General features: G+C 51.9%; 1 protein-coding gene across 1 annotated transcript in view; it reads left to right on the top strand.

Moving 5' to 3' along the window:
- Positions 1–24,905, top strand: part of MAP2K1 (mitogen-activated protein kinase kinase 1) — a 108,632-nt gene that overhangs the window by 77,035 nt on the left and 6,692 nt on the right. The window contains exons 8-10 of the mRNA XM_027773822.1: positions 19,315–19,439; positions 22,497–22,698; positions 24,624–24,688. Coding sequence (XP_027629623.1) covers positions 19,315–19,439; positions 22,497–22,698; positions 24,624–24,688 — 392 coding nt within the window. The remainder of the gene's footprint in view (positions 1–19,314; positions 19,440–22,496; positions 22,699–24,623; positions 24,689–24,905) is intronic.

Genomic DNA, 24,905 nt, shown 5'->3' with positions numbered 1-24,905 from the left:
CAAAAAAAAAAAAAAAAAAAAAAAGCCCCAAAGAGTTAAGTGCAAGGCCTGGTCTGTGGAATAGTAGTGCAGCATGACTGGGTTTCTAGACAAGAACCTAGTGGCGGGTGATTCCTGGAAGCCCTGAGTTAGGGTGGGGATGAGAGCGAGGCTCCCGTCTCTGCCTCCAGGCCTCACTGCGTGTGCGCTCTACCTCTGGTCTACATATATTCTTTGCTAACAGAAGTTAAACCCCATTTCTTATCATTCTGTCCTTTGGAAAATGAAGAAGAATAAAGAGGCTTTATATTTGCCTCAATTTTTTATTTGTTCTTTTAAAATTAAGTTTCTTTCTTCCATGAGTGAGAGAGACAGAGATAAGGAGGCAGCATCCTAATATGTTTCTTTAGTTTTTTTTTTTTTTTTTTTTTTTTTTTTTAGAGAGGCCCACACCCAACACACAGAAAGTTTTTTTTTTTTTTTTTTTTTTTTTTTTTTTTTTTTTAGCTAGAGGACACCTCTACCAGCCAGAGAGAGACAGAAGCAGAGAGGGTCTCTTAATGGGGTGTTGCCACACCGTAGTCCCTTCTCCTCCATCACTCCATCCCACTGGGATTTGGGGCACCCCTCACATACTCCTGGTGTGTCTCTCCAGCCACCTGACCCAGGACTTGAACTGCATGGTTGGGCATGTTGGATCTGGCTGCCTTAACCGTGAGACCAGGGGCTGGCCCCCTAATACAGCTTTGACACCCTGATCCACCCTCAGCCAGCCCCAGATCTTGGGCATGCGCATGCCCAGTGTGCTTGGGGAGGTCTCTGGACCTGAACCTGGGACCTTCCCATGTGGGTCAGCCTCACAGAGCACTGTGCTTTTACTGTTGTGCCGTTACCCTGGCCACAGTTTTTTTCTCTTATTTGTTGATGTGTATTTTCTGGGTATCGCATAGTGATTGATTCTTTCTTTCCTAGTTTTTTTTTTTCTTTAAGAGTTTTTTTTTTGCCTTAGGGCATATGTGCTGGGACATACATACACACACACACACACACACACACACACACGAGTGACAAGTAACTGAGAAATCACCCTCTGGGTAATCCCTACTCCTCCCAGGATCTTGGGCACTCACATACTTGTGCCCAGCGTGTTTTAAGCCAGTGAGTCCGAGATTCAAACCATAGTTGACCATGTGAGAATCCAGCAACATAACCGCTATGCCATCTTGTGGTCCCCCCCAGTTTATTTATTTATTTTTACCATATGGTATATTTGCTTGCTGGAGAGAGACAGAGAAAGAAAAAGTGAGAAATCACTTCCCCCAGGGTATGGTCACACAGCTGTCCCTGCTCCATTCTCTCGGTGTTTGGGGCATAAAACACACATGTACCTGGCATGAGTTTCAAGCAACCATGTCTGGGACTGGAACTGTAGTCAGCCATGTGGGAGTCCACCATCTTAACCACCATGCCACCTGCTGGCCTCATAGTGGTCATTTGTTACCTTTTGCTATAGAACAAACTCCCGGAAACTTAGACATTTAAATCAGTAACAGCTCATTACTTTCTGTGGGATGCGGGACCTCTTTCTCCTTGTGATTGCCCTCCTAAAGAGGCTGAAGCCTTGGCTCGTTCTCGGGGTGACCTCAAGGCTGCCAGTAGCAAGAAAAGGAACCTCAATACTCAAACACCGTTTAAACCTCTGTTTATGCCAGGTTCGTTAACCTCCTATTGGCAAAAGTGAGTCACATGGGTTAAACTAAAATTCAAAAAGTAGAGGCAAGATTTCATGCCAGCAGTTTCACTCTGTCACAGTGATAAAAGTTCAAGGTTCAGACCCTGTCTGTGCTACTTACTGTGTAACCTTCCATGAGTTAACTTTTTAAACCCTTGGAAGATGGAGGATTTAGAGCCTCCCAACAATTCCTGAGGGTTAATTAAGGAAGGCATACAGAGTGCCTAGAATAGGGCTTGACACGATTGTGTCCTGAGGTTAACTGCTACTTTGCAAGTGAACCAGGAGAGGTGTTTATTCACAGCAGAAACCAGGCTGACTTGGTTTAAGCCTTGTAGGACTTACTCAAGGAGGATCCCAGGGAAGCTCAGAGAACCTTTGAAAAGCTGGTCCTGCCTACACCCTGGTAGGGCGGGAGTCAACGCTGGCGTGGCTGCGAGGCAGCTGGGTCACGTAAGCAGAGAAGCCCAGCACGCAGTACCAGTGACAGCGTTGCCGCTGCTGGGCAGTTGCCCTTCTTAGCCTCACAGTGGGTGGACTGTGGACCCAGTCACCTCTCAGAGAGTCTGACTTCTGGGCCAGCAGGTGGCATGGAGGTTAAGGCAGTGCCTCCCACATGGCCAGTTTTGCAGTTTCAAATCCTGGACCTAGAGGCTTAAAAATCACGCCAGGTGCAAAATCCTGAGAGGAAATGGAGGAGAAGGGATTGTGGCATAGCCATCCCCCCACCCCGGGGATGCTTTCTCACTTTCCCTCTTTCTGTCTCTGTCTCTAGCAAGCACAAATACCCTATATTAAAAACTACCAAAATAAAAAAAATGCATCTACTTCCTCGGTAATCGTCCAGGTATCCAGGGCCATCTCGCTCTCCTACGCCGTGCTGGGGTCAGGTGGACACTGGTTACCTAGTCCAGCCTGCAGAGATGACACTTAGGATCCTGAATTACTAGGTTAACCATCATTTCTAGGCACCCTCCTCCATGAAAAAGTCATAAAAATGACTATCAGCAAGTTCTGGTGGCAGTTCTTTGCATTTTTCGAAGTATTCACTAGGATCCTTCAAATAAAAATTCTCACAGAGGGACCAGCAGATGGCATAACGTTTATGTCGCTGGACTCCCATGTAGTTGACCTGGGTTGAGTCCCGTACCTGGCATCTTCAAACTCACACTGGGCACGTGTGTGCGTGCATGCCCAAGATCCTGAGAGGAGAATAAAGGAGAAGGGATCGTTGTGTGGCCATTCCCCCTGGGGGTGATTTCTCACTTTCTGTCTCTCTGGCAAGTGCATGTGCCCTATAGCCAAAATCTCTCTCTTAAAGCCAAAACAAACCAACCTCATAGAATCTTTAAAAAGGCAAGCAAATTCCATCAGTTTGGTTCACACAGTTCTGTTTAGGACTGTGTCGGTAACGTAAAGCTAGGCATACATAGGTATCTAGGCCTTACAACTTCAGTGAGAGGACGTGCAATGATGAGATTCGAGGGGCGACTGAGTGCTTTCAGGAACGACTTGGGCGCCGTTTTCGCAGTGAGTAATGAGTAGTCTCTTGACAGTCTCTCAGTTGCCTTTCTTCAGCTGGGCGAGAGCGTCTGGCCCTGGGCGTGCTGTCATGGTTGTACCTGTGGCCGGCTTCCCTGTGTTTGAGCGTGTGCAGCCCAGATCGCAGCTGAGAGGCGGGCAGGCTCTCCTGCATTCCTGAGAACTGATTTGTCTCTCCAGCATGGAGCAGGCCTTCCTGGGAAGGGTGCACCCAGCAGTGTTCCAGCCACTCTGGACCTCACCCACGGGGGACTGGTCCCTTATGATTTCCGTGTGCTGAGGGAGAAGCCACCCGTGCTGCTCAGCCTGGCGTGTGTGATTTGTGGGCTGTTGACCAGGGGATCGGAAGTGGATCTGGGCACGTATGTTTTCTCTGATGGTCTAGGAGACATTCTGATTGGTGGATGGTCATGGGTAGATACACGTATGTGCTTTTCTGTGTTTATTTGCCTCTCTTTTCAGTCTTTTCTCCCATCAAAGAGAAGTAATTTGTATTTGTAAAATATTTACAGAGTACCTGCCAAGCACAAGGTACTGGGTGAGTCAGCATGCGGGGCATGAAGGGGGCTCACAGGGAGCCGTGTCTCAGGAGCTTAGAGTCTAACTGGGAAGGAGACACGTCTGTGAACGACCCGAGTCTAGGGTAGACCGTAGCCAGTGTCATTGTTTCATGCATGAATCATTACTTTGCCAGATTTCAAATCGAATTTGATGTGACATCGTTTATTAGAGTTCTTCAGCTGCGTCAGAAACAGCCCTCGAGGACTTAATCTAAAGCGAGAACTGACTTGTCACCAGGGGTCAGAGGCAGGGACGGATGCAGGGTAGCGCCGACGGCCTCCAGAGTGCAGTCACTTCTCTGCATCACGCATTTCTGTGTGGGCTTCCTTTGCAGCTGGGTGCTTTCCCCTGGGGACAGAACGGACTTCACGAGCCCCAGACACGTGGAGTCCTTAGTGTTCCCTGTCACCAAGGAGCCCCTCCGCCTCTCCACGTCCAGGTCCGGCTCGGCCCCTCCACTCTGCCCTGGGGCCTATGTCCTCTGACTGGCCACCCTGGTTTTGGGCTCTCCACTGTGAGGGTAGATGGAGACTTTGGGAACATACCCCAAATGGAAAATGGGGGCCTCGTTATACAAAGATGGGGCTGATGCTGGAACAGGAAGGGATTCTTGTTCAAGGGGACCAGAGATCAGGTCTCTGCCACTGTCCACAGGACATGGAGACACGGGTAATGAACGAGGAAAGGATCTTATTTCGATGAGGCCAACACCGGGAGGTCAGTGGCTGTCTCAGCTCTAAGCACAGGATATAAGATGTGGCCACATGAGGTACAGTTAGAAACAAAGGGAAGGTACTCCTTCTCTTAGGGCTAAATGAAGGGGAGATCTGGTCATTGTCTTTGGCAGGTTTGGGGTTGGGGGGGCAGTCATTGCTTAAGGGGCAGTTTCCTTTCCATGCAGGGTGGAATGACCAGTCTCAGTTCTCAGCAACTGCTTACAATTAAGCAGTGATTCATGAGGCAGCAGAAGCAGAGCGAATCCTCTAGACAACGTAAAATCTTGGTTTGAAAGCAGCGAGTGGCTTTGCAGTGCTTGCGCTACTGAAATCTTCTCGGCCGGTGGCATCTTTTCTCTCCTTGTCTCCCAGCCCTATACCTGTAAAGACGAGGTTACTGTTAACATCCCCTAGTTAAGCATTGGCCGCTATCTGTTGTGAGGGAGGCAGAAGGCTAGGTTCTGCAAGACTCGCTGTGAAGTGAAAGATAAGGTCACGGCCAGCCAGTGGCGTTGTGCTTAACTCGGCTGGAATCCCACAGGGCTGACTACGTGGTTCGAGTCCTGGACCCGATAGCTTGAAAAATACACTGTGTGTGTGTGTGTGTGTGTGTCCAAAATCCCAAAAGGAAAAATGGAGGGGAAAGGATTGTGGTGCAACCAGCCCCCATGGGAGGTGTGCTTTTTCACTTTCTTTCTTTCTTCCTGTTTCTCTCTGGAGAGTGCATGTACCCTCAAAAAAAACACAAAAAAACAAAAACACAAAAAACAAAAGAAAAACAAAGAAGTCAAAGATCAATCTTCCTAAGGGTTAATCTGTATAGACAGACTCTTTTTTAAAAAAAATAATTTTTAAATGATTTAACTTTATTTATCATTATCATTTTCAATTTGACCAGAGACAGAGAGAGAGAAGAGAGAAAGTGAGAAAGCAAGCTGCCAGGTTTGAGACTCGAACTACGGTCAGCCATGTAGTCCAGCGCCTGCAACCACCACGCCACCTGCCAGCCCCCAGATGGACTCTTAAGTGCAATAGAGTCACTTCAATTCTTTTATGGCTTGGTTACAGGGAAGGAATGGATGCTAAAAGCAAGCAAATTTTTCCATGACAACTACTAGTGAGAATTGCATCAGAAACAGAACACTGCTAACAGGAGCAAATCAAGGATCGGGGGTTCAGGCGGGGGGGGGGGGCAGGCCAGCCTCCGGCCTAAGGGGGGGGCAGTCCAGCCTGCTGCCTAATCCTGTATGGCCTGAAGCTGAAAATGGCTTTCAGATATTTATGACGTGAGGCCAGCCCCATAGCATGGTAACTTAGCAATGTGCAGGGGAATCCAGATCCCACACAGCCACCTGTGGTTCGAATCCCAGCCCTGGTGGCAGTTTGCTGGGTGTGCAGGCACATGCATACACACCCTCTGATGTGACAATGATGTGGAATTTCAGCCTGCCCACAGAGGAAATTCGTCGGAACGCAACTGTGCTTATCCGAGTGTGGCTGATGGCAGCTTTTGTGCCCTAGTGTCAGATTTGAATAGGTGCTTGTGAAAGAGAACTGGTGGGGGGCTGGTAGGAGGCGTGGTGGTTAAGGTGCTGGACTCCCACATGGCCGACCACAGTTCAAGTCTCAGACCTGGCGACTTGCTCTTTCATTTTCTCTCTCTCTGTCCGTCTCTTATCAAATTAAATAATAATAATAACGAATAAAATTAGTTAAATAAATAAATATTATTTTAAAAAAAGAAAGAGAACCATGTGGTCTTATAAGCCTGAGATACTGACTCTCTGGTCCTTTTTCTTTTTTTAAAATCATTATTTAATTTTTAAAAATTTATTTTTTATTATTTTAATTCACTAGAGAGAGAGGGAGAGAGAACGAAAGAGAAAGCAAGCTGCCAGGTCCAGGATTCGAGCTGTAGTCGGCCATGTGGAAGTCCAGTGCCTTAACCACCACGCTACCCACTGTCTCTGACTTTTTGGTCCTTTACAAAAAAAACTTAATGATCACTGAGTTAAGAGGGAAAAAAAAATCCCCTGACAGAGAAAACTTTAGAATTTAAGCACAAAACTGACTTTTGAATTTGTTGGTGTTGAGTTCATGAGGACCCTGACCCTGGAGCACGGTTAAGAATTAGCTGCAAAATGTCCAGGCTGTCTCTCCGGTGAGGTGGCAGTTCTGGGTGCAGTTCACGCAGAACTGAACCCCTCACTCAGCCCTGAGTTCAGGTGCTGTGTCTGGCCTTCCTCTGTAGGGCATGGGTCTGCATCGCCGCCTGCTGGTCTCGCTGGCCTGCTAGTTATCAAGCCCCTGTTTGATGGAGACCTGAAGAAGCATTTCATGATTTGGATCGATACAGAGTTCACACAGTTTAGCCTGTAAGTTATTTCTGCCTTAGAGTTGTGGCTGATAAAGATCAATAAGTGTTAAGAGCAGCTTTAAATTATGGCTTGACTTGTTTTTCTTCTGTCAGATGAAATGGCACGTAACCTGTCTGATCTTTATACCCAGACTTGAATTAGCAACTTGAATCTGTAGCAACCCCCTGCCCTTTTTTTTTTTTTTTAAAGAATTATTTATTTAATTTTCTTTATTCATTAATTTATTTTAATTCCGAGACAGAGAGAGAGAGAGAAAGAAAGAAAGCAAGCCACTATATCTGGGACTTGAAATATGGTCGGCCATGTGGGAGTCCAGCGCCTTAACCACCTTGCCACTTGCTGGTCCCACCCCACCACACACACTTTTAAAAAAACATTTAATCTTTCTTTCTCTATAGGACTTGTGTACTCAGCCAGGGGGAGAAGAGAGAGAGAGAGGGAAAGTGGGGCAGCATCCCCTAAGGGCGATGGCCACTTCGTAGTCCTTTTCCTCCTTCCCCTCTTGGGATTTTGGGTGTTTCTCAAGCTACTGAATCTGGGACTTGAACTGTGCAGTCAGCCATGTGAGATCCAGCCATCTTAACCACCATACCACCTGGCTGGCCTGCAGCCTAGATTTTTTTTTTTTTTTTTGAGATGAGAGGGTTTTTTTTTTTTTGCTAGGATGAGTGTACTCACCAGAGAGCCAGATAGAAAGTGAGAAATCATCCCCCGGGAGATGGCCACACCACAGTCCCTTCTCCCCCATTCTTCTCTTGGGACTTTGGGCACTCACACACATGCCATATATGCCTGGTGTGAGTTTCAAGCTGCCAGGTCCAGGACTTGAATGGAAGTTGACTATGGGAGTCCAGCAACATAACCATTATGCCATCTGCTGCCCCCCACAGCCTAGATCTAATTGATTTACTTATTTATTTTTAAGAGAGATTTTTGCCATAGGGCATGTGTGCTCATTGGAGAGATAGAGAGACAGAAAGTGAGACATCCCCAGAGGGGATGACCATGTCACCAACCCTTCTCCTCCAGCCTCTCGGGAGTCTGGGCACACATGCACGCTCACATGCCTGGCGTGAGTTTGAAGCCTCTGTACAGGACTCACCGCGGTTGGCCATGTGGGAGTCCAGTGTAATCGCCACACCACTTGCTGGTCCTGAGCCTAGATTTCTGAGGCACACACAGTCCCCTGTAATCTGAGCAAGCCGGCATGGCCCTCTCCAGGGCCAGGATAGTTTTTACCTTGGGACCACCCTGTTCGGAATGTGTCCGAAAGGGCTTCTTACTGCTCAGGCGTGTAGTTCAGAGGTCTCCCAGGAAGTCACGTGTTGAGGTTTTGGGTTATAATGAGGTTGTTGGGACAGGGCCCCTGGTGGGTCTGTAAGAGGGAAAAGGAGACCAGAGCTCGCAGACACGATGTCAGCATCCTGCTCAGACCCGGCCTCCACGTTGTGGCCTCAGCAGAACTTTGCCCCGGGCCTTGGGCTCACACACGGCGAGCTCCGCAGACCTGTATTTCTGTATAAACCGCCAGGCTCAGCATTTCTGTTCAAATGCAGTGATGGACTGAGACGCTGGGGCAGAGCGTCATGTAAGAGCGGGCGCTGAGCTCAGAGCGAGATGAAGACTTCTGTGGAGTCTCTTGAAAGTGGTTTGGGATCCTCGCCCTGGTGAGAGCTGGGGGTTTCCATAGCACCCCTAGATATCCACAACAGCCTCTAGAGGAATGCAGCCCTCAGCAGCGGTCAGGGTCTTAACCTCTGACCTCTCACCTGGGTCAGACTCGTTGGCCCCAATAGGCAGGCTCTATGGCGGCTTCTGTTTGGTTCTGGTCGTTCTGGAAGCTGTTTGTAACAGGTTCACGTGTCGTGAGTTTCTGAGTGGCTTTTTCTACCCTGCCAGGTGCTGTCCTGCCCACCTGTAGGGCTTTTTGGGCATCTCTCCAGGCAAAAAGTCACAGTGGCCCCTGCCACCTGGCCTGAGGCTGCACATAGTCCCTGTCTATGTGGCGGAAAAGGGGTGTCTGCTCCTTGAACCGCGGAAGCTGACCTGGCGTCCATGGCATGGCCCTGCTGCATCTTTGTTTCCTTTGCCTGCCACTTTGATCCCATAGCCATGTGGGTGACACTGTCAAGTGGACAGCGAGTTTATAGGGAGAAGAGATTCCTTTCAATACTGTCTGGACTCTGCCTTACAGATGGAGAGAAGGAGTGGCAGGCCAGATGGTGGTCGGGGCAGCTGGATCCCACCTGGCCAAGTGCCAGGCCTGACAGCTTAAAAAACGTGCCGGGTGCTTGTCCCCAAGGTCCTGAGAGGAGAATGGAGGAAGGCTTGCAGTGCGGCCATCCCTCTTGGGGGGTGCTTTCTCACTTTCCCTTTTTCCTTTTCTTTCTTCAAGCACATGTGCCTTCTAGCAAATTAAAAAAAAAACAACAAAACAAAACAAAACCTGGCTAATTATTATATACAGTATGCAGATTCAGTGTGCTGGTCTCTCAGATATCTGAGGCCCAGGGCCAGTCTTGAAGTTTCACCAGGACCAAGATCCCACATGGCTGACCATGATTCAGATCCTGTCCTGGGTGGTTTGAAAACACACATGCCTGAGCCCCGACAGGCTGGAGGACTGGAGAAAGGATTGCGTGTGACCACATCCCATTGGGGGTACTTCCTTCTTCCTCCTCTCTGTCTCAGGCAACTGCATACTCTTGTTAGCAAATTAAAAAAGAGAGAGAGAAAGGCGTGAGGGCCCAGCCTCAGTGGCATACAGGGCTAAGACGGGGTGTTCCAGAGACGCTGGGACCACAAGGGAGGCCAGGAAGCCAGTCCTGACCCAACCCAGATGCTGGACACGGTGGGTTAAGCCTATAATCCCAGTGATTTGGGACGCTGAGGCGGGAGGGTCGGAAGCACTAAGCTGCCTGGGGAGCATAGGGAGCCCCTGTCTAAAGAGCCTGGTATGGTGGCTGGGACCAGCAGATGGTGTAATGGTTACATTGCTGGACTCCCACGTAGTAGACCACAGTTCGAGTCCCAGACCCAGTGGCTTAAAACTCATGCCGGGCACATGTGCATGCATGGCCAAAATCCCAAGAGGAAGAACAGAGAAGAAGGGATTACGGTATGGCCATCTCCTCTGGGGTGGGGTGATTTCTTGCTTTCTGTCTCTCCAGCTAGTGTACATGCCCTATAGCAAAAATCGCTATTTAAAAGAAAAAGAACAGGGCCTAGCACTGCGGTGCAGTGGTTAAGCGCTATGCCGAGGTGGCCAGATGCCACATGGTTGACCATGGTTCGAATCCTGACCCTGGTGATAACATGAGGTGTGCAAGCTTGTGTGCCCAGGAGCCTGGTGGGATGGAGGGTTGAGGTCAAGGGAATTACGGTATGACCAGGCCTGTTGGGAGATGGGCTTCTTTGTTTGTTTTTTCCTTCTTTCTCTCTGGTACCCTCCAGCCAAAAAATAAATAAATAAATAAAATAAAGCCAAAAAAAAAAAAACCCAAAACAAAAAATGAACAACAACAACAAACTAAACAAACAAAAGCCCCTCCAGATCTCAGGCCTGTCTCCTTTTGCCAGGGTCTTTTTTCTCCCTCTCCCTCTCCTCCTGCTGAGCAAATCAGCAGGTGTTAAGCTAACTCTCCTTCCTTGAATAGCATTTGATCAGTACCAAGGTAGCGGCATTGTTTTCCTGCCTGCTAGGCATTGGCTGGCTTTGTGACCGACCATAGCTCTGATCTGAAGTAGCCCAGGCAGTCTGCAGGGGGAGATAGGCTTTTTGTTTTTATTGAGAGATTTTTGCTATAGAGCAAGTGCATTCACCAGAGAGACAGACAGTGGAAAGTCATTCTCCTGGAGAGGGTGTGGGGGTGTCCACACTGCAGTCCTTTCTCCTCCGTTCTCGTCTCAGGATTTTGGGCACACACACATATGTCCTGCATGCGTTTTAAGCCACAGGGTCTGGGACTCGACCATGGTAGAGACTATGTGGGAGTCCAGCAACGTAACCATTCCATCATTTGCTGGTCCCAGGCAGTTTTAAGGAGGCTTCTTTGAATGGAAAAGCTTACCTGGTGATCTTTGGCAAGGGACCCATTGAGCCTTTATTTCCATATCTGTCAGCTGGGACTGCTCTGCTAAATGTTGTTATGGGGTTATTAGAAATGAGAGATCTGGGAATCTCGGCTCCATGTGCTTTTCCCTTTACTGCCCTTTTTCTTCTCCCTTTATTCCGTCATCATGCCATCCTTCCCCACAGTGGTCTCTATGCCTTTTGGTCCAGTTTTGTTACATCCTGTTTTAAAAATCTAGGGCACTGGGACTAGCAGTTAGCGTAGTGGCTATGTTGCTGGACTCCCATGTAGTCGACTGCGGTTTGAGTCCCGGACCCGGGGGCTTAAACTCATGCCGGGGGTGCGTGTGCATGCATGCCCAAGATCCTGAGAAGAGAATGGAGAAAAAGGGATTGGAGTGTGGCCATCCCCCTGGGGGGTGATTTCTCACTTTCAGTCTCTCTTCCTGGCAAGCGTATGTGCCCCCTAGCAAAAACCTCCCCCCCCCCCAAAAAAAATCTAGGGCATTTTGGGGCCAGCAGGTGGTTAGAGTGCTGGATTACCACATAGCTGACCACGGTTCGAGTCCCAGACCTGGCGCTTGTGTTCTTGCTTTCCCTTCCTCCCTTTCTTTCTCTCTGGTCAAATTAAAATGAATATAATTAATTAATTTAATTTAATGAATAATTCTGGGGGGAAAAAAGTCTAGACCGGTTTGAGGCCAGCAGATGGCATGGTGGTTAAAGCACTAGACTCCCACATGGCTGTCGGCAGTTTGAGTCCCAGACCTGGCAGCTTGAAAATCACACTGAGCACATGTGCGTGTGTGCCCCAAATCCCAGGAGAGTAGAGGAGAAGGGATTGCTGTGGTGGCCATCGCCCCTGGGGACTGACTTCTCACTTTCCCTTTCATTGTCTCTCGCTCTCAGGTGAGGGCCTGTGCCCTATGGCACAAACCTTAAAAGGAAAAAGAAAAAGAACTAGACCGTTTCTTGGAATGGCATGTGCTAAGGAGAACCCAACCTGAATTCCTGCAGCAGCACCTTACGTTGAGTTGTCAGGGTTTGAGTCATTTTTGGGTCAGAGGGACGAGCAGTGGCAGAAGGGCAGGGGATTGAAGGTAGAGAATGAAGTCACTTCAGAACTAATGGATTTTGGAAGGGGAGGGGGAAAAAACACTTAAAATCCAGTTTTAAGTTTTGAGCTTAGTTGTAAAAATCTTGAAAGTGGAGAGAGATAAAAATAGCTACTTGCTAGGCCCTGCAGGCTGCTCCGCAGCTCCCAGTCGTTAACGAGGAGGTGGAAACAGCCCGAGAGCCCTGTCTGCAGCCTCTTGCGGTTAGACTTGACAGCGAGGATAAAGGGCTGGAGCTGAGGGAGATGGAGCAGTGACGTAGCCCAAGGATCTGAGTCTACCCCACGTCCGATCCTGTTCCCAGAAATGAAGCTGTTACGTCTGTAACGCGGGTGACAGCCTGAGGACGGCTTTTCTCACGTTCTGGTTTGGCGCTGGCCCTGTCCTCTGAGGCTGGGCCCTGATTAAGCCTGGAGTGAGCACTTCATCAGGAGTCCAGGCGTTCCGGCTGGGCCCTACCAGGAGGGCACGTGCAGCCTTGCCAGGTGATGGCACCGCCGTGGGCCCCAGCTTTTACACCTGCATACAGGGCCGTTAACTGCTTACGTCCACAGGTACTAGAGGAGTAAAGAAGCTAAGGTATTTGAAAGGCCTGGGACACGGGAGTTCCACAAAGCAGAGCTGTGGTGGATTCCTCTCTGGGCAGCTGGGCAGGTCCATCCTCCTGCCTCTCCTCTTTCAGCTGGGCCATTCTCCTCGGTTTGGGAAAATGAAGAGGTAGGGAGGGAGCTGAGAGGGCTGGAACCATTTTTTGTTTGTTTTGCTATAGGGTGTGTGTGCTTGCTGGAGAGAGGCTGAGCCAGAGAGAGAGGGAAAGTGAGAAACCACCCCCCCCCCCGGAGTGTGGCCCTGGTGTAATCCTTTCTCCTCCATTCCCCTCTCAGGGTTTTGGGCGTGCACGCACATGTACTTGGCATGTTTTTCAAACCACTGGGTCCAGGACAGGAACCATGGAGTTGACTATGTGGGGTCCAACTGCCTTAACCTCCACGCCACCTGCCAGCCCTGTAGCCATTTTTCAGTGTTCTAGAGAAGGAAGTTTTGGTGGGAAAAGGGGATACAGGGAATAGCTCATGGAAGAGTTGGGTATTTTCCCTGCATTTGAAGTATCTTTGCTACTTAATGAGCTCCCCGAGGCCACGGAGAGCTGGGGGTGGCTCCGTGGAAGCTGTTTTGACTTATCCAGGTCAGCTCCTTTTCTGCTTCTTCATCTTCAACAAGGGTGATTAAGATTCTGCCAGGGGGTACCAGCAGTTGGCCTAATGGCTATGTCCCTGAACTCCCATGTAGTCAACTGTGGTTCGAGTCCCGGGCCCAGTGGCTTAAACTCACGCTGGGCGCTGGTGTGCCCATCCCCCCTGGGGAGTGATTTCTCACTTTCTGTCTCTTTCTGGCGAGTGCACACACCCAATAGCAAAAACCTCTCAAAAAGAAAAATAGGTTCTGCCAGGGATGGTGGGAAGGGGCTATTTGAAACCTACAGTCTCTGTTTAAAAAATCTTATCCACATTCCCCAGTTCTGTTTTTTTTTTTTTTTTAAGAGATTTTTGCTGTAGGATGCGTGTACTCATTGGAGAGACAGAGACAAAAAGCGAGAAATTGCCACCCTGGGGGGATGGCCATGCCACAGTGCCTTCTCCTCGGGGTTTTGGGCACGCTTGGACCCGCATGAGTTTTAAGCCAGTAGATCTTTGGTCGACTGCATGGAAGCCCAGTGCCGTAGCCTTCACTCCCCCTGCTGGCCCCGCTCCCCTTTGGTAAACTTTAGCTCTCAGTACCTGTTTAGGATCCAACTTTCGTCACAGATGAGGCAGAGGCTGCTCACCCCTTCCTTCCCCCTCCTTTCCCGTGGGCTCTCATGCCGCCCAGTCTTCTGTTCCCCCATGGCCAGCCTTCTTCTGTCTTGTCTTAGGGGATGCTGTTCTTTTTTCTTTCCCTTCTCCCCCCAAAAGACAGCTTTTTCCTTTTTATTTTATTATTATTATTATTATTATTAATAATTTTTACTGTTGGGTACATGTGTTCACCAGAAAGAGACAAAGAGAGAAAGTGAGAAATTATCCCCCTCCCAGGGGATGAACACGCCACAATTCCTTCTCTTCCATTCTCTTGGGATTTTGGACACACACACACACATGTGCCTGGCTTGTTTTTCAAGCCACCAGGTCTGGGACTTGAACTCTGCTGTCATCCATGTGAGATCCAGTAACCTTAGCCACCATGGCTTCTGTAGCTTGTTTTTTCTATTTAATTTTTTTTTTACTTTAGAGATTTTTACCATAGGATGCATGTTCTCACTGGAGTGAGAGACAGAGACAGTGCAAGGGAAAGTGAGAAATCACTTCTAGGGGGATGGTCATGCCTCAGTCTCTTCTCTTCCAGTCTCCTCCCAGGATCTTGGGCATCCATATGTGCCTGGCATGATTTTCAAACCACTGTATCTGGGACTTGAACTGCCTTTGGCCACATGCAGGAGTCCAGCGACATAACCGCTGTGCCATCTGCTGGTCCCTGACCTGCTTCTTTTAATTCTCACCTGAGCTGGGTCCATGGTGTGTGCCTCTACCTCAGCTGCTTGGGAGGCTGAGGCAGACCAGCCTGGGCAACAGAGTGAGATCTGCCTCAATAAAAAGGCCTCCACCAAACACAGTGAAGGTGCTTGAACTAGAGGGATGTGCTGCAGGGCAGCTCCTTGCCTTGGCTCAGCACCCACGGGGTGCGGGGACTTGCCGGCAGGTCAGACTGGCCCCCACAGTGGCGCCACCTCCAACTCTGCTTGTCCCATCACACACACCTCAGTGACTTCTTCTGCCTCCTGGCGATGAGTGGGGACAGAGCCTCATTTTTACTCATAGCTCAGTGCAGGTATTCTGGTAGTAGTTGTTTTTTAAATTTATTTCTTTGAGATATTTTTGCTATAGGGTACTTGCGCTCGCCAGAGAGAGAGAGAGAGAGTGCGAGCGAGCGAGCAAGATGTCACCCCCAGGGGATGGCCACACTGTAATCCCTTCTCCTCTTGGATTTTGGGCACACACACACACCGGTGTGAATTTTAAGCCACTGTATCTGGGACTCGAACCATGGTCAACTGCATGGGAGTCCAGTGACATAACCATTACGCCATCTGCTGGTCCCATTTTGGTAGTACCGTATAGAATAAACAGATGACCCCAGATAATCTCATCCAAACTGCGTTTAGAAGTGTAGGAAATGTTCCATAGCTAAACTTCTAAATGTATGCTCTTGAGAGGGAAAATGAGGCTTTGAACACGGTTATCTCTGGGGCAAAAAATCTCAGAGACGTAAATACTTCCTTCTACATAGTTTTTCATGAGACCTGTCCATTTCTGAGGAGAGGGGTTACCCCTCATTGTTGCAGAGGCTGTCTGGAAGGGTGGAAGGGTGCCGTGTCAGAGTACCTAACATGTGCTTAGAGCAGGGATCAGGCCTCAGCATCCGCGGGGCTCCTCGGGGAGCTGCCAGCCTGGAAGCTGCTCCATGATGCAGCCTGCCCACCCCCTGCGCCCCTTGGCCTCCTTCATACTGAAGGGTCAGAGAGCGAGCCGAGGCCTGGGGCCGCCTCAGGACGCAGAGCAGGACTGGGCCTGTGGTGTGAGCAGTTCGAGGGTGCTGCTAGGAAGACAGGAGGAAGCCCACCTGATCCCCCAGGACTCCAGGAGCAGTGTCCCATGCTGGGGAGGGGACGCAGAACAAGGCACTTAGGAGAGGCGAGAGGCGGTGGAGAGGAGGGTGTTCCAGATGGCAGGTGCCGCACAGGAGGAGTGGGGCGAGCCAGGCCGGCCTGACCTTGGTGGAGCTGGGGTGGGACCCATTGTGGACAGAGGCTGGAGAGGCTCCAACAGCCAGGCAGAGAGGCCGGCCGCGCCCTACGTCTGCTCTGTGCAGGGCCATCCCGCGGAGCAGTGCTGGTGGCTGTGCTGACAGCAAGGAGGGGAAGGTCGTGGGACGCGGAGGGAGATCAGGGAGTGACTCTCTCTGGCTTCGTCTGACATCGTCATCTGGCATTGTGTGCCCTTTTGCTCGACTTTCTGAACGCCAACAGCCAGGCAGAGAGGCCGGCCGCGCCCTACGTCTGCTCTGTGCAGGGCCATCCCGCGGAGCAGTGCTGGTGGCTGTGCTGACAGCAAGGAGGGGAAGGTCGTGGGACGCGGAGGGAGATCAGGGAGTGACTCTCTCTGGCTTCGTCTGACATCGTCATCTGGCATTGTGTGCCCTTTTGCTCGACTTTCTGAACGCCTACTATGTGCAGGACCTTGCAGTAACAGGACAGACCGTGAAGTCCCTCTGCAGGAAGCGGAAGTGTCAGCAGCAGCAGACGGACGATGCTGACAAACTGTACCGTCAGGTGGTGCTCGGTGCCACCAACAGGATCCAAATACAGAAGCCTCTAAGGCACAGGCATGAGTGCGGGAACTGCTGAGAGAGGGGGTGGGCCGAAGGCAGCTCTCCAGGGGCAGAGGGGGTGGGCCGAGGGCAGCTCTCCAGGGGAGCATCTGGGGGAGGGGCGCGTCCCAGCCCGGTGGCTCAGGACTGTAGTGATTGAGTGTGACAGGGACCATGTTCTTACTAAGGGCTCAGTGCAGGTGTTCCACTAGCATTTATAGAACAGAATATGAGTGGCTTCTGCTAGGCTCTCTGGATCACTGGGAGGGGCCACGGGCCATGCACCTGGCACGAGGTTCCGGGAGGTCCAAGCGGTGGAAAGCCCCCAGGATCTCCTGCCCTGGCGGATCTCTGCCTCTCCCAGCAGTGTGCTCCTGGGGATGGTGGGGGAAGTGGAGCTGACAGCCAGGGCGGAGGAAAGTGGTGTTATGTAAGGCTGGGAAAGAGGCTTGTCGGCCCTGTGAGGGGAAGCCAGATGCAAGGACAGCTTGAGGGCCGGCTCCCAGCAGCTGCCGGGGAGGGCTCTGCTGGGAAAGGAGGAGCGGTTTGTGGACCGTGACCTCGGAGCCAGCCAGGGAACAGCGGCCCATTGTGTCCCTCTAACCCGGCTGCTTCTGTGCCGCCCCTCTGCAGGGGGCTCTGGGTGGCACTGGTGTGTGGTTGTGAGGTGGTTTCCCCCTCTCCATTGATGGGCACTCCAGGGTCCAGGGAGGCAGGGACTTGCTCAGGGCTGTGTGTGGAGCAGGGGCAGGCCAGGGTTTACACAGCTCCCGCCTCTTCCTTCACGGCTGCCCTGACATGCTCACACGAGGCCTAGCACGTTGCGCAGAGGTGCGGAGCACTCGGCAGGGGAGGACTAGGCGGGGTGGAGGCCAAGGCAGTGGGTAGAAGGGTGCCGTGTGGGTTGGGTCTGAGTGTCGGGTTGGGAGGACACAGCACGAGGGCTGGGACTTAGATCACTCGTGGCTCTGTGTACACACAGTGCGTGTTAGCATGTGTGGACATGAGTTCAGATCTCTTTATTAAATGGGTTCTTGGGGTGTCTGCCATGTACCAAGTACTGTCCTGGCTCAGGGCTCAGAGTGGCGAGGCAGCCTGCGGGCATCCCTGCCTCCCAGGGGTGGAGGGTGGAGAGGGGCTGGGACTGCCCACCACCCAGACTAGAGGTGACAAGGGGCTAGGTGGGTGACAGGGTGTGGGGTGGATTTACTGGGATACTAGAGGGTGATTTTTAAAATATTTTATTCTTAGAAATTTTTTTTTTTTTTAAGAGAGAGAGGTTTTCACTATAGGGTGCACCCCAAAGTGAGAAACCATCCCCAGGGGATGGCCACGCTGCAGTCCCTTCTCCTCTCTTCTTTTGTGATTTGGGGCATGGATGCACACGTGCCTGGCATGAGTTTTAAGCTGCCAGGTCTGGGACTCGAACCGTGATCTTCTACATAGTCCAGTGATGTCACCATTATGCCACCTGCTGGTCCCAATGAAAAACATTTTAAGAGTTATTCAATTTTATTATTTTAAAAATTTTGATCAGAGAGAGACAGAGAAGGAGAAGGTGAGACAAACAGGCTACGAGGTCTGGGACGTGAACTGCAGCTGTCCATGTGGGAGTCTAGCAGTTTAGCCACCACACTACCTCCAGTCCCCCGAATCAATGAAATGTGGATCGTGGCTCTGGTAGGTCAGTACTACACCGGGGCCGGCCGGGGCGTGGTGGTTGCGGTGCTGGACTCCCACGCGCCTGCCCGCGGTCCGAGCCCTGAACCTGGCAGTTTGCTCTCTGACTTTCCCTCCCTCCGTCTCTCTCTAGTGAGTGCATATGCCTTATACAGATTTAAAAATAATAATGATAAGAAATAAAATTATATAAACAATTATTTATAAAAATTGAAAAGAATTATGTTCGACTTGGGTTTTCCTCTGACTTTCCAAATGTTCTCTGGTAGATTCCTTGTGCTGGTTTAGGAGTCTGCCCCCGGACATGGCCTGCCCTTGAGCCCCTCTTGTTGTTCCCTGCCTGCCCACAGAGCCCGAACCGGGGCCTCACCGATCCCAGCATGGGTTTCCTGCCTGTGGGGAGGACAGATGTTCCTGTCTGTCCACTTGGACAGTGGTGTGAACCTGGGGAGGCAGTAGCAGGAAAACGCTGCACGTCTACCCCTGCAAACGCTGGGTGGCCGGGTGGGGGCGGCGTAAGGTTGAGTAAGGGAAGGGCTGGGCCTGGTCACTGGGCCACTGCCTTGACCTGGAGGAGCAGCTTTCAGGCTTCTGAGTTGGAGGGTTTCCTGACCCGCAGGTAGATGTAGCGGGCCACATTGGCTATGTGGAGTGACTTCCATGAGCGCGTCCCACGTCGGCCCCCGGCCTGCCACAGTTCTGTAGAACGGCTCTGTGCCCGGCGCGGCCCCTTTGGTCTCCGTAGCCCCAGTGAGCAGTCGGTCTTTTTGCCTCTCTGTGAGCCGGCTGTAGGTACGGCATCTTGCCAGTGAGGGTGGCTAAAGCAGTCCTATCAGGATAACTGACTCCTTCTGAGTTGTCTGACCAAGTCCGCCTTCTCAGAGTGAGAATCTTCCAGGCTTTCTGTCCTGTCTCTGTAGCAGCTGCTCATCTCATCTTCTAAGGGTCCTTTCTCGAAGCCTGAACGAGGGGATGAAGGGCCTGGTGTCCACTGTCTGCAGCTGGGGGCTGCTGCTGATGGGGCAGGGCGTTTCCTGGGACGCACGGTCAGGGCTGGGCTGTCTGTGGACTCCCGGCACTTCCCCTCCCTGGCCTGCCTGAGTCAGTTCCCTACTTCTTCTTTTCTCTTCTACAGATGTCAAGCCGTCCAACATCCTCGTCAACTCCCGTGGGGAGATCAAGCTTTGTGACTTTGGGGTCAGCGGACAGCTCATCGACTCCATGGCCAACTCCTTTGTGGGCACAAGGTCCTACATGTCGGTATGAACAGCAGGTTCCACTTCTCAAGCTTCTGGTCCCGGCAGGATAGGAGCCGAGTGGCTGTCTCTGCTGTGGAGCCAGAGTCGTGTGGGGTGATGGGCGGGGGCTAGAAGTGAGGGGTGAGGCATGGTGATCCTCCCGGGAAGGCTGAAGCTTAAGAGGAGATGGGCTCCTCCTGTCACGGGCCTGGGAGCACCGCAGCTCCTGAGGCCATGGCCCCCTGCAGGAGATGGTGCGATCCCAGAGCTGGGCTACCATGCCGAGGCTGTGAGTGCCAGCTTCCTTGGGACATCACCTTCCTTAAACTGACCCCCTTTCTTTATTTTTTCCTTTTTAAACAAAAAAACCCTTGATTTCTGGCTTAGCTCCGTAGCCTAGTGATTAAAGGAGGCAGATCCCACCTGGTTAACCGCAGTTCAAATCCTTACTCTGGGGAACCAGCAGTTAGTGTACTGGCTATGTCACTGGACTCCCACGTAGCCAACCGTGGTTCGCGTCCCGGACCCGGTGGCTTAAAATTCACGCCGGGCGCGTGTGTGTGCATGCCCAAGATCCCGAGAGGAGAAGGGAGGAGAAGGGATTGTGGTGTGACCATCCCCCCCTGGGGGGTGATTTCTCACTTTCTGTCTCTCTGTCTCTGTCTGTCTGGCGAGTCTCTGTCTTGTCTGTCTGGCGAGTGCATGCGTCCTATGGTGAAAACCTCTCCAAACAACAACAAAAAAATCCTTCCTCTGGCAGCTTGGAAAAACATGCCAGGAGCGTGTGCATGCGTGCCCTAACCCTGACAGGGCGGAGAGACGGAGAAGAGATCAGTGTGGCCACACGCCATTCGGGGATGCTTTCTCTTTGTCCGTCTCTATGCATGTTCCCTCTACCAATTAAAAAAAGTTTCTTTCTTCCATGAGAGAGAGACAAGCACCCTCAGCAGTGTCTTGTGCCACGATTTCCACCCCCGCCCCCAGCCAGCCTTTCTGTGAGCCAGAATCGCGGGCACAGACGGGCGCGCTGCCTCCACGTGGCCTCCAGCTTTGCAGGGCGCTGTGCTGCCGTGGCCCAGCCCCACCACCCCCTTTTTCCTAAGCAGTAAATGCCGCCACCGTTTCCCGAGGTAGCAACCCAACCGTGAGCCGCTTTGTCTTTTTTTCAAGAATGATTTTATTTAGCTTTATGTATGTATTTATTTTTTAATAGACCAGAGAGGGACAGAGTGAGAGAGAGAGGGAAAATGAGAAAGCAAGCTGCCAGGTCCAGGACTCGAATCATGGTTGGCCCTGTGGGAGTCCAGTGCCCTAACCACCACGCCACCTACTGGCTCCGAAACCTAAACATGAGCTTTTAACTTCCTTTCCCGCTCTCCATCCAGCTTCTTTCCTCCATCCTTACTGCACGCCTCCCCGCCGGGCCCCTGCCCCTCATAGCACACTCGGTCGCCGGGCCGGACCCTGCCCCGGGTCAGTCCACGTCTAGTGCAACAGACCTCCTGCTCGGTTGTCCCCAGAGCACCGAGTGCAACCGTCTCACACTCATGGCAGCATCAGTGTTTTCTGTTCCCTCTCCCTCGATAAGCCACCGGGGGCCGGGACAAGGCCCGGCCTGGCACCTCCCTGGCCCCTCGGGTCTGGTGTGGGGCCTGGCACGCGGTAGGTGCCCAGGAAATGCACAGCCAGGGAGTGGGTGGTCGGGTGAGAGCCAGGTGGTCCGTGGTGGCACCTCCCTGAGGGCGAGAGTCTCAATGAGTGCTGCAGTGGGTGGGCAGCCCTCATGGGAGTTGGCGCAGGCCCCAGTGGTGGGCGAGGCACAGAGGCTCAGGCCGTCTGCCATGGGGGTGCTGTCTGTACCGTTAGAGCGTTCGCATCCTGGATGGACTCTTGGATCCAGGTGGCCGTCCCGCAGGCTGGGAGGTGTCCTCGTCTTAGGCCCAGGGCGCTTAGACTCGGGCAGGTTGCATGCTAATGCAGTGGAGCTGGCGCAGGAGCCAAGCCACCTCTGGCCCAGCAGGACTCAGCTCTGGCCCAGGCCTTCCTGGAGTCCAGACCCACTTCCGCACTCCTTCCTGCCGGCCTCACCCCAGCCTGAGTCCAGCCCTCTCCTCACACTGACCCGCATCTCACCCCTGCTGGCCCCCAGGGCATTCTCTCCCAGGGTGGTCTCCCGTGACCCCGCCTTGCTCCTTCCCGCATGTCTGATGACAGGCCACTCCGCTGCACACTCGTGCCCTGGGGCGTATTAATCGCAGGGTTTAGTGGTTTAGGTTTTTGTGGTTATCTGGTCAGTTCTGAAACAGTCCAGCGTTGGGCTGAATGACAGATCCTATGGGAGCAGTTATTTGCTGTCTGAATAAATGCCCTCTGGTCAGAACAGTTGGATTCTCTGGTCGGGTCTTTGAAATTCATGTGCTGTCTCAAGTTCCCAGTGGAAACAGCGCCTTCATAGAGCCCTGTGTGCTCTTCCCTCTTTGACCCTCACCAGCAGCCACTCCTGTTCGTGCAGCAGTTTGTAAAACTCGATGCACGTGTTCATTAGATTTGGATTTCTCAGCCACCCTGCAGGGAGAAGAGGACCACGTCGCCATTCCGTTCCCACCTCCAGCGCCGCCCGTTTCGTAGATGAGGACGCCGAGGCTCAGGCTCTGTAGCTCGAGCCCTGAGCTGGTGTCCCGGCCCAGCTCCTCCTTCCCACCCCCTGCAGCACCTCGTTGCTGATCTGTGTCACATAGAGTCGTGTTTCTGACTCAGTTGATGCCACGAGGCCCTTGGCCTGGGCTTGGGACAGGCTCCCACACATCAAAGACAGGCGCCAGGCTGGGCAAAGTGGAACCACAACTGAGTGGCAGCCAGGGCTGAGTCTGAGGCTGTCAGCGAAGGGTGGGTTATGGGGGTAGATTGGTGAAGAGGGGGGCCAGAGCCCTGGGGGCCGGCCAGGATGGGTAAACACAGTGATGGCGGGGAGGAAGGAGAGTCACACTCTTGAAATGAGGGGACAGAGGTAAGATGGATGCATCAGCAGGCCTGGGGCCATGTGGGCTCAGGGGTGGTAACGCATCTCTCTCCCCTGCAGCCAGAAAGACTCCAGGGCACTCACTACTCGGTGCAGTCGGACATCTGGAGCATGGGGCTGTCCCTGGTGGAGATGGCGATTGGGAGGTATCCCATCCCTCCTCCAGATGCCAAGGAGCTGGAGCTGATGTTTGGATGCCAGGTGGAGGGAGATGCAGCTGAGACACCTCCCAGGCCGAGGACCCCCGGAAGGCCCCTCAGCTGTGAGTAGCCCGGTGTGTCCCCAGCTTGGACCGTGGGACTCCCTAGCTGTCATGGGTTCTGGAGGGCTGCTGCTTTGCTTCTCCCAAGACTGTCCCTGGATGTGAGATGGGCGGGGAGCAGCAGCGGTCTCAGTGGCTGTAGGAAGCTGTTGTAATAGCAGCGCCCTCCCATTTGTTGAACCTACCGCGTTCTAGGTTCTCCTCCAAGCACTGTATGTGCTCTGCTGATGTGAGTTTTAATCATGATTTTTTGGGAATAGATTTATTTTTTTATTGAGATAAAATTCATATGAAACAAAACTCACGTTAAAGTTCTTAGTATATCCTTCCATGTTGTGCAGCTGTCACCACGCTCATCCCAGGACATCTTCATTACTTTCAAAACCAAACCAAACCATCCACATTAACCATCACTCCCAGCTCCTCCCATGCCCCATCTACTTTCCGTCTCACGGATTTCCTAGTATTGTCTAATTTTTAAAAATAAGAATTAGTTTTATTTATTATTACTTTTAAAAGTTTGACAAGAGATGGGACCAGCAGTTAGCATAATGGCTATGTCGCTGGACTCCCACGTGGTCGACCGCGGTCCCAGACCCGGTGGCTTAAAACTCACGCCGGGTGCGTGTACGTGCGTGCCCAAGATCCCAGGAGGAGAAGGGATTGCGGCGTGGCCATCCTCCCTGGGGGGTGATTTCTCACTTTCTATTTCTCTGTCTCTCTCTGTCTGTCTGGCGAGCGCACGTGTCCTATAGCAAAAACCTCTCGAAAAATAAAAAGTTTGACAAGAGAGGGACCAGCCGTTGGTATAATGGTGATGTCACTGGACTCCCATGTGGTCGTCCGCAGTTCAACTTAGGACCTGGTGGTTTAAAGTCATACTGGGCGCATGTGCGTGTGTGCCCAAGATCCTGAGAGGAGAACGGAGGAGAAGGGATTGCAGCATGGCCATCCCCCCTGGGGAGGTGATTTCTCGCTTTCTGTCTCTCTGTCTCCGTCTTTCTGGCGAGTGCATGTGCCCTATAGCAAAAACCTCTCCAAAAAAAAACAAGTTTGACAAGAGAAGGGTAAAGAAAGAAAGCAAGCCATTAGTCTGCTACTCAAAACATGGACAGCCATGCGGGAGTCCCGCGCCTTAATGCCACCTGCCAGCCCCATAATGTCTCATTTTAATCGCATTCCACTTGTGAGCACCATTTCCATCTCTGTTTCAGAGATGAAGAACCTGAGGCTCAGAGCACTTGACTTGGCAAGGCCGCATATGCTGTGAGCGGCCGAGTCTGACCCCCAGGGTGATAAGCACTGCGGCTGTCTGCCTGCTCTCTGAGTTTGAGCGCCATGGCGCTGACCTGGTGTTCTGGGCAGTCTGCCCTAGCCGTCATCTTTGTACATGGCCCTGCCAGGAAGGGCTTGACTGACCAGGGGCACTGGTTTTTACCTCCCCGAGGTCTGTGTGGCAGAGCACATGTGTCAAGGGAGCAGCAGGTTGGGCCAGGGTAGCTCATGGCTTGTCATTGGAGGGGCTGGTGGCTGTGGCTCTGAGGCTGGGATGTGAAGGGAAGAATCCAAGTTCAGGGAGAATTAAAATCAAATGCTTTAGTTATTTATCTTTTTTACTCCTCTCTCAATGTATGGGAGCAGAGAAGGTCAGACAGTATTGTCCTGTTTTACAAAACTCCAGACTTTGTCTTGGCTGTAACCGATGAACCTAAGGTCATCAACCTGGGCCACGGCAGAGCCCAGACACGGCCCTGACTCCGTGGCTGCTGTTAGTCCCCTCTCTGTCCAGCTCTCACCTGTGGTGGTTCTGCTGTCCACGACCCTGTTCTGGTCTCCAGGATTCATGCCCAACTCCTTGCCTCATACTCCCAGAAACCTCCTATAACTTCTAAGAAGTGCTTTCTCTCTGTATATAAAATCTGCAGCGTACGGGATGGACAACCGACCTCCGATGGCGATTTTTGAATTGTTGGATTACATAGTCAATGAGGTAAGTCAGTCCTGCTTGGCTTCCTTGACCTTAAAATTTATTTACACCTCTTAAGAAAATACCCATGGCCGAGTTGACTGAGAAACTTAAGCTGGGCCGCGACTTTCTGTGTTCTGGTCTGTGTGTCATGCTGTTGGAACTGAGTGGCTTGTGGGAAACGGAAGGCGCCCCTTCCCCAGGGGACATCTTCAGGAGAACAGTTCCTCCTTTCCAAGGT

This window comes from Tupaia chinensis, unplaced genomic scaffold (assembly GCF_000334495.1).
Source record: "Tupaia chinensis unplaced genomic scaffold, TupChi_1.0 Scaffold000377_2, whole genome shotgun sequence".
Lineage (NCBI taxonomy): Eukaryota > Metazoa > Chordata > Mammalia > Scandentia > Tupaiidae > Tupaia > Tupaia belangeri.
Note: the sequence above shows the minus strand (reverse complement) of the source record. Positions and strands in the feature narration are given on the sequence as shown.